The sequence below is a fragment of the Pantherophis guttatus genome, chromosome 13 (genome assembly GCF_059756535.1).
Source record: "Pantherophis guttatus breed Tessera chromosome 13, ASM5975653v1, whole genome shotgun sequence".
NCBI lineage: Eukaryota > Metazoa > Chordata > Lepidosauria > Squamata > Colubridae > Pantherophis > Pantherophis guttatus.
Genome location: NC_142075.1, coordinates 22,200,353 through 22,217,389, shown reverse-complemented (window position 1 = coordinate 22,217,389; position 17,037 = coordinate 22,200,353). Strand labels below are relative to the sequence as shown.

The window sequence follows — 17,037 nt, the reverse complement described above, 5'->3', positions numbered from 1 at the left end:
CCATTTGTCTGAAGTGGTGTAAGGTTTCCTGCCTAAGCAGGGGGTTGGGCTAGAAGACCTCCAAGGTCCCTTCCAACTCCTATTCTATTTCTATTTCTATTTCTATTTCTATTTCTATTTTTATTCTATTCTAGAAATGGATAGATTATGATCTGAAATTGCCAAATTAGGATTTGTTATATAATTTTACAGCTGAATGTTGCTTTGAAATGTATAGTATAAGGGGGATATAATAATATTGTTAGAAAGAAAGGGTCAGCATATGGGGGGTGGAGTAAAAAGGATGGTAAAGTATTATATAATCTGTTATTAATTTGGGTTTTATTCTGGAGAAGCCACAGGGGGAGGGGAGGGGGAGGGGGGGTTAGGGAGGAGGGGAGGAAAAAAAAGGGGGGAAAATCTGTATTTGAAAAACTTTTTCAATAAAAAAAAAAAAGGATTAAATGGTGATTTTATCGGGATGCTAACTTGCATTTTGGGATGCAAGTTGGCCGGTATTGTGAGCATCCGATTCGGCTGCGTGGAGAGAACCTTTGGCTGTCCGGCTTGTCCAGACAAGATTTGTGTCTGTAGCTCTTTTCCGAAGTTGGCTCAAGAGAGGGCAACAGCTGTAACAAACAGCTGACATCACAGAAGCAAGTCGTAATCCTCCATTAAATATATTTGGGCTGATGGGCCTCACTGGATAATTGACTTTTCAGCCAGAATTGCTGGCTCAAATAAAACCAGCAGGCTTGAAAAGGCAACCTGTGCCATTCAAAAGATTTGGGTTGGGGGGTCGGGAGGGTGTTTGCCGTCCCTGAGCTATTCATCTTGCTAATTCCATGTGTGTGTCAGTGCCAGATGACACTAAACTGTAGGCATTAAAGTGGCTGTAATTTTTTTTTTAAAAAAAAACAAACAAACCTGTTTTTGCTTGGAGATCGCTCCCTGAATTCAGCGGCTTTTCGTCCGATTTTTAAGATCCTGTGTGCTTACCCCCAGATCAGTGTTTCTCAACCTTGGTAGCTTGAAGATGGGTGGACTTCAACTCCCAGATTCCCCCAGCCAGCAGCAACCTCGGAAGGATGGAATCTCCATAGAGACCTGCTCTTTTCGTTTAATCGCTGTCTGTTTTTGGTTTTCTTCCTCTTCAGAACGGGAACCTAACTTGGAGCGAAGAAGCCGACAGTAGCAGAGGGAGAGAGGTGTCCCGCGACTTTGCCAAGGTCAGTGCAACAACCTAACCATGATTCTTCGTTTGCGTCTAGGGTGGAAATGACGCTCGAGCCATTTTCAGCAAAAGAAACCTTGCTATCATGAAAACTCTTACCGCTTGGGCTGACTCTGCAACCTGAAGGGGGTTTGAACAAAAAAAAAAAAAAAGAAGCTTTCCAGCAGAGTAACATGAGCCTTTGACAAAGGAGAAGGTTTGGATTCCTTCCAAATCAGATTCTGTAGATCTCTTGATCTGGCTGGGCTGATCATCCCTTATCTACAATTTCTTGGGTTAGGTAATTTTTAGTACCTCTGAATCATAGTCCACAGGCTTCAAGTCCACAGTGGTTGATTTAGTAAAATGAAGCTTTGTAGTGGTGAAGGGTAGCCCTTAGTCAGGGATGGGCTTCAAAAATTTTAGCGAGGGGTTCTCTGCCCGGTTGCTGGGTGGGCGTGGCCTAGTCAGCCTCCTGCACCACAGCAGGGGGGGGCAGCGTTTTTGCCCTCCCCAGGCTCCGGAGGCTTTTCTCGAGCCTCTGGGAGGGTAAAAACAGCCTCCCCAGGCTCCGGAGGCCCTCTGGAGGCCAGAAAGGGCCCATTTCCAGCCTTCCCGAACTTCCAGTAGGCCCATTTTTCGCCCTCCCCGAGCCTCCGTGTACGCCCTGCACTTACCTGCATCCAAAACGGGCCGCGTGGGGACTCCTGGGAGGGGAGGGGTGGAGTGGGCGGGGCCAGCCAGGAGTGGGATTTGGAGGTTCTCTGAACTGCACAGAATCTTAGTTAGAGATTCTCCCAAACCCCTGCGAACCCCCAGCAGCCCCATCCCTGCCCTTAGTCTTTGATAGGTTAGTCTCGGATTATTTAGGAAAGTGTTTCTCAATCTTGGCCATATTTAATATGTGTGGACTTCTAACTCCCAGAATGGGGAATTCTGGGAGTTAAAGTCCATGCATCTTACAGTGGCCAAGGTTGTAAAACACTGGTTTATGACATTTGTTTTCTTTCTTGCCACCTCCTCCTCCTCCTCCTCCAATCCCCACATCCATTTCAGAAAATTGATACCTGCCACCACATTAGCCTCCAAGGACTTGGTTTCCAGATCCATATAATCAGTGACTGGAATGGGAATCTGCCTGCATCACCAACTTGATTCTCTCCCCCCCCCCCCAAGGCTGCATTGAACGGGAGCTTCAAATCTTTTTTGAAGATTTGGGAGTGGGGGGTGGGGACTTCCAATCTGAGTTGAATTGTGGTTTTCCACCCGCTGAATATGCCTGTGAAATCTTGTTTCCTTTTCTACACACTCGGGCGAAGTTAAAATTGTGCTTGCTTCGTTTTCCACAGTTGTATGAATTGGATAGTGACCCCGAACGGAAGAAATTCCTGGACGATCTCTTCATTTTTATGCACAAGAGGGGTAAGTGGTGTTTAGGGGAAAATGGCTCAGTGGCTAAGACGCTGAGCTTGTCGATCAAAAGGTCGGCAGTTCAGCAGTTTGAATCCCTAGTGCCGCGTAACGGGGTGAGCTCCCGTGACTTGTCCCAGCTTCTGCCAACCTAGCAGTTCGAAAGCAGGTAAAAAATGCAAGTAGAAAAATAGGGACCACCTTTGGTGGGAAGGGAACAGCGTTCCGTGCGTCTTTGGCATTGAGTCATGCTGGCCACATGACCACGGAGACGTCTTCTTCGGACAGCGCTGGCTCTTCGGCTTTGAAACGGAGATGAGCACTGCCCCCTAGACTCGGGAACGACTAGCATGTATATGCGAGGGGAACCTTTACCTTTAAGGGAAATAAACATGTGAGTGCTTGTTCTGTATGCTGGAATTAGAAACCATGCCCATAAAATCCAACCGGCTTGGTGACCTGATCTATGTAGGGTTTTACAACTATATGGAAGTTGCTCTCTGTTCTGGGATGGTTTTCAATTTTCCAATCCAGCTGACAGCCTCAGAATTTCGAAGTGGTTCTATTCAAGGACGAAGACATCCTGTTCCTTCTTAGGATCCAGGCGTCAAGATCGTCCTTGATAGAAACATTGCCAAAATCAGGTCAATTTTAAGTCCCACCGAAGGCTGAACACAAAGCATTAAAGGTTGTGAAGGCAGCTGAGACGCCTTTGAAGGGCCTGCCTATCTGTCTTTCAAACGCCTCCGTCTTTGAACTAAAAATGGATTTTTAAAAAATCAATCCAGTCTCCTTGATTGTTTAAAAAAAAAAAAATCCCAATCTTCAGGAGAGAGAAAGCTTTGATGTAGCTGGAATACTCGCATGCAGGCCACTTTTATCATAAAAAGAAACTCTTTATGGTGTTTCTGCTTTTACTTTGCTTGGATGCTTCCTTGTGATAACTCACAAGAGCTAAGACAAAGACAAAATTATTTCTACTTCATATAAGTACCGTGTTTCCCCGAAAATAAGACCCGGTCTTATATATATATATATATATATATAAGACGTCGCCAAGATATATATATATATCTTGGCGACGTTTCGACGAAGTCTCATTCGTCATCTTCAGGCTGGTGTTCTCGGCTTCGTGCTTCCAGGAGCAAATTTGCTCCTGGAAGCACGAAGCCGAGAACACCAGCCTGAAGATGACGAATGAGACTTCGTCGAAACGTCGCCAAGACACTTCCAATTTTACGTGGGAGAAGACCTGAATAACCAAAGACCTACATACAAACACCCGCGAAAACATATATATATATATATATATATATATATATATATATATATATATATATATATATATATATATATAATTTTTTTAATTTTTAAACAAACATACATAAAAACATAAAGCCATCTTCAATTACACAGTGTGTTGGTTGGTTACAAGTCTTTTGTGAGTCTTCACCATATTCATAGCTTACAGTTTTACCTAAATTCTCATATTATCGATCTAATATATATCTGTGTATTATTGTTCTCATTAATCATTTATTTGACTATAGCTATTCTTCCCTCATTTTGTGTAAAATATTCTAAGATTTGAGTTAATTTATATTATAATATTCATTTCATCATTCTAAATTGATCCAATAATAATACATCTTTATGTTATATTTTATATAATTCTGCAATTCTTGTATTATAAAAATCACTATCATATTTCATTTCCATATTTTTTTATCTACCCTGTCTTATATATATACATATATATATATATTGAACTCCGAAATATGTGCTTGGCCTTATTTTCAGGGAGGTCTTATTATTTTGGGGCCCGTGGAGCAAGATGGGACTCTTCTTGCCATTTTATGTGAATTTCGTTGTATGGGTATACTGTGTATACAATGACACTTTGCTGTTGGCCAAGGTTGTACATGACCTCGGTTTTCCCAGATGGCTTGTTCTTCTTACATTGGATGGGCCTTTATATAGAAGGGGCTTTGTGAGCCCTGGCCGAATGGCTTCCTGCTGTTGTGTATCTTATCTGCTTCTTTTCAGATGTGGGAAAAACTCCGGAGCAAATACTAATATGGCTAACACCGTTTGCTGGGGGTGTGGGGGGCGGTTTATCTCCAGCCAGCAGTGGCCCTAATCAAAGTATCTGGCAAATCCCCTTAAAACCTCCCCGGTCCTTCGTTTGCTGCCTTCCCTCTGACCTAAATCTAATTAAGTTACAAGCATTTGAGTTTAGCCACCAATGGCGCCTTTGAGCCAGCCGAAAAACACCACTGAAAAAAGTGACTTATAACCGTTTTTCACACTTACGACCAATGGGTTTGTTTTCCAAATCATGTCAAAAGTGAGGTTTTCTGGCTGAATTGAGTTCTGTCACCAATTCTGACATACGCCTTGGGCTAACTCCTCGGGGAAAGCTTGGATCTCAAAATGGGAGTGGTTTTTCAGCTTTCCAGACCCTGGGGATCATGAATATGTGTTTCTTTTTTTTTCTTTTTTTTCCAGTTGCCAAGCGTTTGAATTTTGATCACTTGGCCGTGAAGATGCTTCAACGGTCATAAGTGTGAAAAATGGTCCTAAGTCACTTTTTTCAGTGTTCTAACTATGAACAGTCACTAAATGAAGTGTTGTAAGTCAAGGACTACCTGTAGCGTTTCTCCCAAACAGTTCTTAATACGTTAAAGTGTTATCCCCTTTACCAGGAAGGAATGGATGCTTCCTCTTACCCACAACTCACACCTTCTCCAATAAATGACAGAACAGCTTTTTTGACTTGCTGGTGGAAGACTCTTGAAAACGAATCGGGCTGGTTTGCAAGACTTAATTTGCTCCATGTTGTTGTCAGGAGGCCGGAAGTTGGAAGTTAGCAATGATGTTCTAAGCAGCTGCTGCTGCTGCTGCTGCTGCTGCTGCTGCTGCTGCTTCTGCTTCTGCTTCTTCTTCTTCTTCTTCTTCTTCTTCTTCTTCTTCTTCTTCTTCTTCTTCTTCTTCTTCTTCTTCTTCTTCCTCTTCCTCTTCCTCTTCCTCTTCCTCTTCTTCCTTCTCCTCCTCCTCCTCCTCCTCCTCTTCTTCTTCTCCTCCTTCTTCCGCCTCCACTTACTCTTCCTCTTATTCCTCCTCCTCCTTCTCGTCTTCCTCTTCTTCCTCTTTCTTTTCTTCCTCCTATTTCTTCCACCTCCTCTTCCTCTTATTCCTCCTCCTCCTCCTCCTATTCTTCTTCTCCTCTTCTTCCTCCTCCTCCTCCTTCCGCCTCCTCTTTCTTATTCCTCGTCTTTCTCCTCCTCCTCCTCTTCTTCCTTCTCCTCCTCTTCCTCCTCTTCTTCTTCTTCTATGCCGCCTCCTCCTCCTCTGAACAAATAATGTTCTAAGCTTCTTCTTCTTCTTCTTCTTCTTCTTCTTCTTCTTCTTCTTCTTCTTCTTCTTCTTCTTCTTCTTCTTCTTCCTTCTTCCTTCTTCCTTCTTCCTTCTTCCTTCTTCCTTCTTCCTTCTTCTCCTCCTCCTTCTCCTCCTCCTCCTCCTCCTCCTCCTCCTCCTTCTTCTCATTTTTACTTCAGATTTCACCGGGGTCAGGGAGGTGAGAACCCCAGCAGTAGCCGATCTGTTGAACATCTGGTAGAGATGTTGAAAGAGAGCAAAATATATTAAACCCAGCTGGGCCAAGAGTGTTGTCAAGCAACGGAATCCTTCTGAGACTTAAGATATCCAGGAGCCACTTCTACTTAGACTTGCCCAGAAGCTCCATGGGGCAGCAAGTAGGTTTAGCAGCAATATCTGGGGTGGGAAGGGAGTTCAGGTGAGGTGTCAGTTAAGGCTGCCTTCAACTTGGCAACCAGGTTCCGAAATAGCTGTGATCTATTTGTCAGCCTGGCCAGAACTCGATGGCGTTTCCATAGGTGTCGATAAAACTCGAGGCCTCTTGTCAAATAAGGCATGATTGATTACTTTCCTTTCCTGCTTTGGAAACCAGGCGTGATGATCTGCAGGCTTGTGAAATCAGATAACTCAGCACTGCTTCTGGGGGTGCAGATTCCTGCTGTGGAAGTGGACAGAGATGGTCAGGGGACTAGAGTAAATTAAACTGGCTGTCCTGGGAAGTGGGAGGTCAGAAGCTGCTTCTCAGCTTTTGCCTTACTTGTTTTCAAGGGCAGAGCTGGCATCCTTTCATGGGAACAGAGAACCTAGTGACAGGCAACATTTCTTCATGACTGGTGCCTTCAGATGCCTTCCTTCCTTCCTTCCTTCCTTCCTTCCTTCCTTCCTTCCTTCCTTCCTTCCTTCCTTCTTTCCTTCTTTCCTCCTATCCTTCCTTCCTTCTTTCCTCCCTTCCACCCTTCTTTCCTTCCTTCCTTCCACCCTTCCTTCCTTCTTTCCTTCCACCCTTCCTTCCTTCCACCCTTCCTTTCTTCCTCCCACCCTTCCTTCCTCCCTTCCTCCCTCCCTTCCTTCTTTCCTTCCTTCCTTCCTTCCTTCCTTCCTTCCTTCCTTCCTTCCTTCCTTCCTTCCGAAGTTGTGAGTGCTCCATTACTGGAGGTTTTTAAGAAGAGACTGGACAGCCATTTGTCCAAAAAACCCAATAGCAATAGCCCTTAGACTTATATACCACTTCACAGTGCTTCACAACCCTCTCTTAAGCGGTTTACAGAATCAGCCTATTGCTCCCAACAACCTAAACATCCACACAGCAGGCCAGGTAATGCTGTCCAACAGGTCACTGATGGTGGCTCTTTACTTCATTGTTGAGTGCAATTATAGCTCTGGGATAAAAACTATTCGGAAAACGTGTGGTCCGAGTTTTAATTGTTCCGTATCTTCTGCCAGAAGGCAACAGTCCAAAAAGATTGTAAGCAGGATGGGAAGAGTCTCTGAGAATGTAAACTTCCTCAAACAGCGAGATTCGAAGATGTCGTCCAGGGCTGGTAGCTGGAGCCCGGTGATATTCTGGGCAGTTTTAATGATTCTCTGTAGAGCTTTTTTGTCCGCTACAGAGCTGCTCCCATACCATGCAAGAATGCCGTATGTTAGGACACTCTCAATGGTGCTGTGATTGTAGGAGAGAAGGAGATGCTGAGATAGATTTATCTTCCTGAGCATTCTCAAGCATTCTAAAGATGTCCAGTTGGTGAATGCTGAACTAACACTGAGGGGTGCTCCAAGTATTCACAATTTGAGAAAAAAACAAATTAATGTTTTTCTTTAGTTTTACTTAACCCCAAGGATGTCATTTTAGTTTATTTTAGATATATATATATATATTTTATGGAGAAAGAGAGAGAGAGAGAGAGAACAACAGCCATTCTCGTGGTTCTGGGCTGCAAAACGCGGACGATTTAAGCCATTCTTTGTTTAAAAGCCGCTTTCTTCTGAAGTCTTCGGGCGACTGTTGTTTCTGGTGCCTTAAAAACCCGGTCTGATTTCGATTACCCACATAGCTTGGGATCGGGTGGCAACAGGGCCGGAGGGGAGGAGAGGGGCGGGTCCAGCAGCGGAATGGGACGTCCAGATGGCATCCCAGGGCGAAGGAGGCGGCTGACCTCTCCTCTAACCAAACTTTTGGACTTTTTGCAGAGTTTGCAAACTCAGAAGTCCCCAACGGCAGGTTTTGGAAATGGGGAGCGAGAGGAAAAACTCTGGAAAGTACAGTAAAAAATAAAAAAGAAGAAGGAAAAAAACCCCAGGCCTTCTATCAAACCAGCAACAAGTCTTAACGCCTTGGCTGTGGTCGCTGACCTTTCCCGCTGGAATTCTCCCCTCTGACCCGCAGATCATTAATCCCCACCCTGCCAGATGACACTCATCCATCATGAGCTCTTGACAAGCCTTGCGGCCAGCTGTGAAAAGATCGGCTCGGCCTCCTCCCATCCCCAGATACTCATTTTTTTTCAGCTTTCCCCCGTTTTCAGCACCAGGGGCTTCCAGGAACAACTTATCATCAGTCCCTTCCGACCAGGAGGCTGTTGCACGCGGGGGTGGGCGCCTGGGCCTGGAAAGGGGGGCACCCCATACGGGGGACCTTTCCACACTTACCGCGTGTGTATGCACACGTGTTTATTTCTCCTCCCCTTCGCTTGGGAAAGGCTCTTGACGGTCCAGATCTCCCCCAGAATGGGAAGAAGGCAAACCCATCTTCCCGGCCTCGCCTTTTCCTCGCCTTATTTTTATTTTAATTAAAATTAAAATTAAAAATAAAAAGTCTTATTTTAAAATAAAAGAGAGAGAGAGAGAGAGAGAGGATAGGAACATATTTTCATTCGGTTCTTTGGGGAGTCTCTCCGTTCGGCCTGGGTTATAAACTTTAAATGAGCTTAAAAAAATCCAAGTTGAATTTTTTAAATTGTAAGCATTTCGAACAGCAGCAATAAAATTGTCCCTTAAAGCGGGTGTCAGCAACCTGCGGCCCTGGAGCCACATGCGGCTCTTTGGACCCTCTGCTGTGGCTCCCTGTCAGGTGATACCACCACTGGCTGGCCCCGCCCCTCGCCCTCCCCTCCCAGTCACTCCTCGCCTGGCCTGAGAAGGTAAGGGCGACGGCGGTGGATGGAGAAGCGGCCAGGGCAGAGACAGAGAGATACAGAGAGAGAGAGAGAGAGAGAGAGAGAGAGAGGGAGGGAGGGATACAGAGAGAGAGAGAGAGAGAGGGAGAGAGAGAGGGAGGGAGAGATACAGAGAGAGAGAGAGAGAGGGAGGGAGGGAGGGAGGGAGAGATACAGAGAGAGAGAGAGAGGGAGGGAGGGAGAGATACAGAGAGAGAGAGAGGGAGGGAGGGAGGGAGGGAGAGACAGAGAGAGAGAGAGAGAGAGAGGGAGGGAGGGAGGGAGAGATACAGAGAGAGAGAGAGAGAGGGAGGGAGGGAGGGAGAGATACAGAGAGAGAGAGAGGGAGAGAGAGAGAGGAGAGAGAGAGGGAGGGAGGGAGAGATACAGAGAGAGAGAGGGAGAGAGAGAGAGAGAGAGAGGAGAGAGAGAGAGGTAGGGAGGGAGAGACATGTCAAAAGGGTTTTGTGCTTTTTAACAACCGGTTCTCTGCCCTAATGACTGACTGGGTAGGCGTGGCTGGGGGGGGGTCATGTGACTGGTGGAAGTGAGTGACATGGAGTTGGCCACACCCACCCAGGTTTTGTAACTCCGTGTTTTCTGTGGGAAACTGGTCCAAATGGCTCTTTGAGTGTTTAAGGTTGCTTAAAACGGCCTTCCCCACCCCCACCCCTGGAGACCCTTCCGGAAGCCGGAAACGGCCCGTTTCCCGACTTCCAGTGGGCCCAGAATGCCTGAAAATCAGCTGGCCAACGCACACATGCGCGCCTGAGCTGAACTAGGGCAATGCTCGTGTGTCCACAAATACAGCTCCGCGTGCCATTGGTTCGCCATCACGTTCCTAGAGGCTCCGGGCGAGAACAGGAGCACTGAAGCTTTCGTTCATAACCCAGAGACATGTTAATCTGTCAAGCTTTCAGACATTAAAAGTGGTGAAAAGCATAACAAATTCTAGAGACGAATAAAAATCTAACTTTCTTATCTCAAGCAGAGCTTTCTGCTTTGGACCTTGAGCCCAACTTACAGGAAATCTGTTTTTATGGGCAAGATCTCTCAAGTTTGGCGTTTTCTCACCCTTTCCGGTCAAGCTGGCTCTTATCTGTGGCATTTCCTATTTTTCTTTGCAGAGAACGTCTTTCATTGGCTAGATTGGTTTATTAAATGCTAACACAATACCAAAGCTTCAACATAAAAATCTACTTTACTGCTCGAAGAATGGCTTCCAAAGGGAAGCATATCTCAGGGAAGACGATACGCGTTTCGATCAAATCTTCTCATATATTTTGTTTTGTTTTTTTGAAAAGTTATTTATTTATTTATTTATTTTACAAACATATCAATGCTTGAACAGTGTGGCGCCTGGGTTTCACGCATTCTAATACAAATAAAACTAAAAGCATTAGTCACAGTTATTATTCTCAATCCAATTTATAGATTTCTAATAGTAATACATGTTTCTATAAAGTTGCAATCTATCCTTATTCAATTATGCCACGTTTTCTCTTATTATTACACTTACTATATTCTAATACAAATCACACTAATAGCATTAGTCATAATTATTACTTTCAATCCAACTTATATATTTCTAGTATTGATACATATTTATATAAAGTTGCAGTCTTTCCTTATTCAATTATTCCGCGTTATTTTGTGTCAAGGATGAAAACGGGAGATTAAGAGTTTGATCAATGTGTGCAGTAGTGCTAGTGAAAGAGGAAAGGACAATCTTTGAGTTGTCAAGGATTGTTTCAGACCAAAGTGAGGGGCAGGTCAGGGGTCAGCTCCACCTAGGGAATCCTGGGAATTGAAGTCCACCCATCTTAACGTTCCCAAGATGAAGAAGCGATGGGGGTTGGTTTGGTGGGTTTTTTTTTTTTAGAACAAGGGTCTCCAAGCTTGCCAACTTTAAGACTTTTGGACTTCAATTCCCAGCATTCCTGGGCTTGGGAACTCTGGGAGTTGAAGTTCACAAGTCTTAAAGTTGCCAAGCTCGGAGACTCCTCATCTAGAAGGTACCGTTTTGATAACTGGGAAGGAAAGAAACAAAGACGAGGAATACAATTGGATGATGCTTCCTTAGATTTGCCTTGAATAAAAGTCGTGAAGGTTAAAGGGATCGAGTCTAAAGTCCCGGTGGAAATTACCTCCTTTCGTGGAAGGAAATGAAACGCTCTGCGTGGGATGTAGAAGTAGAAGGTCTCCTGCTAATGTTTTTGTCTTCTTTTATTCTTTCTCTTCCCTCCGATGCTGTCGTTCAGGGACACCCATCAATCGCATCCCGATCATGGCCAAGCAGATCCTGGACCTCTACATGCTCTACAAGCTGGTGACCGAGAAAGGAGGCTTGGTGGAGATCATCAACAAGAAAATCTGGAGGGAGATCACCAAAGGCCTTAACCTCCCCACCTCCATCACCAGTGCAGCATTTACACTTCGCACCCAGTAAGTGCTGGCAGGGCTGGGGATGATCGGCATTCTAGGAAGAAGAGTCGGTCCCATCTGGGAGTTGAACTCCATAAGTCTTAAAGTTGCCTAGGTGGGACACCCCTGTCCTAAGGTTTTTATGTAATACTTGCTTTAATGTAGTGTCTGACCTGCTTATCTTCAGCCCAGGATATTAAAGCACCCTCTCGAGAGAATAGCAACAGCACGTAGACTTATATACCGCTTCACAGGGCTTTCACAGCCCTCTCTAAGCGGTTTACAGAGTCAGCCTATTGCCCCCAACAATCTGGGTCCTCATTTTACCCACCTCGGGAGGACGGAAGGCTGAGTCAACCTTGAGCCCATCGGGATCGAACTGCAGACTGTGGCAGAGTTAGCCTGCAATACTTCATTCTAGCCACTGCGCCACCATAGAAGGGAGGGGAGGGAGGGGGGAAGGGAAGGAAGGAAGGAAGGAAGGAAGGAACGAACGAAGGAAGGAAGGAAGGAAGGAAAGAGCAATAGCACTTTGACTTATATACTGCTTCACAGTGCTTTACGGCCCTCTCTAAGCAGTTTACTGAGTCAGCATCTTGGCCCCCAACAATCTGGGTCCTCATTTTACCGACCTAGGAAGGATGGAAGGCTGAGTCAACCTTGAGCCTGGTGTGATTTGAACTGCCAAATTGCAGGCAGGCAGCAGAAGTAGCCTGCAGAATTGCACTCTAACCACTGCGCCACGGTGGCTCATAGGTGAAATATGTGGATTCACCCATCTTGGCAGTGTCTCTCAAACTTGGCAACTTTAAGACGGGTGGACTTCAACTCCCAGAATTCCCCAGCCAGCATGGGGAGAAACATTGCATCTTGTTAAGCCTAAAGTTGCCATGCAGAACCAGAAGGCCTTCACAGAATCCCTGGGTGACACCAGAGTCCCTTCGGAAATAGGTGGAGCCACAAAGCGTGGGAGTTTCAAAGCAAAAAAAAAAACCTCTGGTGCTTTCTTTTTGTTGAAGGTCTCTATTTTAGCAACCCCCTCCTACAAATTAGGCTTTGGCTCTCAACCTGTCATGCCAAAAATTGGCCTACGTCTTTGGCCAAGTGAAGTCGCTCACTTCCATGCTAAGCAATCCTGTTGTTTGTCTGTGGCACATAATGGACTAAATTGGTGCCAGATAAGAGTTAACTGAATTTAAGAGGGATTGAACTTAGACTGCTTGTGACAATGTAATGATTCCAGGCTGCTTCCTCTCTTGACTCCTCCCCCAGGCTCTGCCTCTTCTTGTCCTGCATTTAGCAAGAAGCGTTGCCACTACATCTCCTCCTCTTGCACCTCCTGACCCAGCTGAGCCTTTTCTGTTTCTCTCCCCAGGTATATGAAGTACCTCTATGCCTACGAATGTGAGAAGAAGTCCTTAAGCTCGCCTGCTGAGCTGCAGGCCGCCATCGACGGCAACAGGAGGGAAGGCCGGCGGCCCAGTTACAGCTCCCCCTTATTCAGCTTCTCCCCCGCGACCCCGGGACCGCCTTCGCTCCTGTGTCCCCCCAAGATCCGCTTCCCCCTTGTTAGCCTCACCCCCAGCAGCACAACTAGCAACCCTCACCTGTCTTCAGCGGGCCCTCTCAGGAAAGGTCAGTCAGAGCCTTATTATTATTATTATTACTATTATTATTATTATTATTATTATTATTATTATTATTATTATTATTTAATCTTTGGTGAGATTCACAGCCTTTGAGGCTGGTTAATAGCTCAGCAGCTCGAGTCCTAACCAAGGACCTAGGAACTGTTAAGGTATCGTCGGAGGATGTAAGCTGTTCCGAGAAAGGTGGTTTTTTATAGAGTCAAAAGAGTATTTTTTTATTATTATTATTATTATTATTATTATTATTATTATTATTATTATTATTATTATTATTATTATCTTTGTTTATTAAACATGAAACTCAGTCAACTGAACATTCAAAAATGGATCACAAATACCATTGACAGTGTTAATGGTTGATACGGGTTGCTGCCAGCGTCCTAGGGATCAACCAAGTACCTTCTTAAGATGTACGATGTTCCAAGTAGCGCAGTTTTTTTGCAGTTCCACTGGTGTTATTGCAGGAAGCTGCAATTTGCTGATGTATGTTATAAAATTCTTGGACGTGGTACCAAGGGCCCCGATGACAATGGGTATCACAGTTACATGTTTCATCCATAGCCGTGTAGTTTCGATGGCCAGGTTGCGATATTTCGTGATTTTTTTTCCAGTTCTTTTTCTTTGACTCTGGCATCTCCTGGTACAGCAGTATCAATAAACTCTACGTTTCGGTTTTCGACAACTGCGATATCTGGCGTGTTGTGTTCCAAGTGACGATCCGTCTGTATTTGAAAGTCCCACAAGATCTTCACCTTCTCATTTTCTATAACTTTTTCCACTTTGTGTTCCCATGGTTTTTTGGATACAGGAAAGTCGTATTTTTTACATAATGACCAGTGGATTAATTTAGCAACTCGTTCATGTCTTAAATTGTTATTATTATTATTATTTACTTTATTCATTAAACATGAAATTCAGTCAACAGAACATTCAAAAGTGCATCACAAATACCATTGACTGGTGCTAAAGGTTGATAGGGGTTGCTGCCAGCGTCCTAGGGATCAACCAAGTACCTTCTTAAGATGTACGATGTTCCAAGTAGCACAGTTGTTTGCAGTTCCGCTGGTGTTATTGCCGGAAGCTGCAATTTTGTGATGTATTTTATTACTATCATTATCATCGTTGTCATCATTATTGTAGTTTTGTTGTTGCTGTTGTTATTATGATCTCTTTTATTCATTAAAGTTGAAACTCAGTCAACTGAACATTTAAAAATGTATCACAAATATTATTGACTGGTGTGCTGATGGTTGTTACGGGTTGCTGCCAGCATCCTAGGTATCGACCAAGTATCTTCTTAAAATGTATTCTTCTTCTTCTTATTGTTGTTATTATTATTACTAGTACTATTATTATTGTTATTTTCTTAAGCTATTAAGCACCTAACCAGTTTTGGCTGGTTTTTTTAAAAAAGGAAGCCGAGCAGGGCTGCATCACTGCATCCGATTGGGGTTAATCCAGGATTTTAGGGCAGGTGGGAGGATGCTAAACTGAGAAGTCATAAAGCTTTAAGAAACTGCAGTGGGAAATACAGTAGATTTTGGATGCCTGGCAAGAAATCTCTAGTGGTTCTGTGTAGTTATTAGGAGTCTATCCTTGTTGGGCACCCCTGCATATATCTCTTCTGGGGTTTACCCTAAAGCAGGGGTCAGCAACCTGCAGCTCTGGAGCCGCATGTGGCTCTTTCACCCCTCTGCTGCGGCTCCCTGTCTACTCAAAATATGCGTCACAACCGCCAATGTGGGATACCTGCTGGCATGCGATTTATTGAGCTTTTCAACCCCCGCTAGGCCACCCATGGATAAATCCAAGAAAAGAAAAGTTTCAGAAGAAAACAGAACGTTTAATTCAACTACCTATGCTAGTTTTGTGGCCGCTCAAGAAATAGTCAGGCACGGGAAGGGTTTTGTGGCTCCCGGTGTTTTCTTTTCTGTGGGAAACGGGTCCAAATGGCTCTTGAGAGTGTTTAAGGTTGCCAACCCCTGCCCTAAAGCAAAGGCATCCAACCTTGGCTACTTTAAGACTTGTGGACTTCAACACCCAGAATTCCATTCTGGCTGGGGAATTGTGGGAGTTGAAGTCCACAAATGGGCAGAATGCCATTTTAGAGACTTCATGTTGGCCATCCCTGCCCTAAGTCCTCAGCTGTCTCCATGGCTGATTTTGCTGTCCATGTCAGGCCCACCTTTATAATCCAGGATAAAGCATGGCCCGTTGGTTTCATTGAGGGAACCGAGCTGCTTCTCCCCAGAAGGATAACCTTCTGGGAGATCCTGAGAACTTCTCTCCCCGCTGCAGGCGACGGCCTGACTTTGACCACCTCCGCGCCAAATCGTCTCGCCATGCCTGTGAGCTTGGCCAACCAGCAGGCCACGGTAGCCGTGGCGGCGGCCACCAGAACGGCCACCTTGGAACAGTTGAAGGAACGGCTGGAATCTGGAGAACCGGCGGAGAAGATGGCCCGGATGACGGAGGAAGAGAAGCGCTTTGTCCAGCAGGCTTTTCAGAGGAACCTCTTCAGCATGGCCCGACAGCTGCCCATGAAGATTAAGATCAACGGCCGAGGTGAGCCCACTCGGGCAGCGCTACCGTCTCTGATTCCCCCTCGCTTGCTCCAATCCAGCGGCGGCCCCAATGGAGTCTCTGCGCCATTTCATCATAACCATAGTTCTTCCATGGGAAGGATTCTTATTATTAGTTTAGTTTAGTTTAGTTTATTTGATTTGTATACCGCCCTACTCCCGAAGGACTCAGGGCAGTGAACAGCCAAACAATAAAATACATAAATACAAAAATTTTTAAAAACCAGTTAAAATCAAATTAAATCATTTTGGCCCAGACAAATTAAAACACCCCAATAATTTAAGAACAAATTAAAATTTACATATTAAAAGAGGGAGGAGATTAGGCCAAGCCTGCTTGATGGAATAAAAGAGTCTTCACAGCGCGGCGGAAGGTGCGCAGACCTGGGATTAATTTCAGTGTTTTGTTTTCAATCCATACGGTCCCTTGGGACACAGGAAGCGGGGAGACCAGGGGTAAAATGCTCCCGGTTTGGACCGGATCACTTGATCCGGTAGCAATGGGGGCGGGTGGTTCGGAGAACCGGTAGCAAAAATCCCTGTGCCCCCCCCCCCACTCCCGATGTCCAGCTGAGCTGCACGATCATCAGAGGCTTTTTTTTTTTTTTTTTTTACTTTTAAAAGCATTTTTTCTACAACCTTGAGCTGGTCAGGATCGAACTCCTGGAGTGAGCAGTGAGTTGGAGAAGGCAGGAAAGAGACCGAAGGATGAACTTTTTTTGTAAAGGGTAGATAAGCTGTTCTATAAGTTTCAATCCTCAATCAGCACTCCTTCATTTTTCTGCTTTTCTCTCTCTCTCCCTTTCTCTCTCTCTCCCTCTTCAGAAGATAAGTCAGATCCAGCAGCCGCAGCAGCTTTAAACTGGACCCCTTCTGGCTTCGGCAGCATCAACATGTCGGTGGAAATCAACGGCACAATCTATGCTGGTGAGAGCATTTGGGAGTAAGCCCAGTTGAAATTGGAGGTGGGGGTGCAGGGAAGCATCCCCAAGCCACCTCTTTGGGGTTGACAGTTGCCATCTCTCTCTCACCCTTATTCCCAGCACATGGGGACCGAAGCAGGGTTGGGATTCAGCTGGTTCGAACCAGTTCAGGCGAATCGGTAGTTATGGCCAGTGGCTGGGCCCACTGACCTGCCCCAGTTGCCTTTTGGAAAAGTACATTTGTGACCCCTCCTTTCTGAGTCTTCCAAAGGAGAGAATTTTGGCCACTCGCTGAGCTGCTTCAGGCGGTCAACTAACTCACTT

The 17,037-nt window shown here is 45.3% G+C and overlaps 1 protein-coding gene across 1 annotated transcript in view; it reads left to right on the top strand.

Moving 5' to 3' along the window:
* ARID3B (AT-rich interaction domain 3B) overlaps positions 1–17,037 on the top strand; it is a 32,374-nt gene that overhangs the window by 13,181 nt on the left and 2,156 nt on the right. The window contains exons 2-7 of the mRNA XM_034409540.3: positions 1,137–1,208; positions 2,542–2,614; positions 11,397–11,580; positions 12,935–13,194; positions 15,507–15,773; positions 16,616–16,717. Coding sequence (XP_034265431.2) covers positions 1,137–1,208; positions 2,542–2,614; positions 11,397–11,580; positions 12,935–13,194; positions 15,507–15,773; positions 16,616–16,717 — 958 coding nt within the window. The remainder of the gene's footprint in view (positions 1–1,136; positions 1,209–2,541; positions 2,615–11,396; positions 11,581–12,934; positions 13,195–15,506; positions 15,774–16,615; positions 16,718–17,037) is intronic.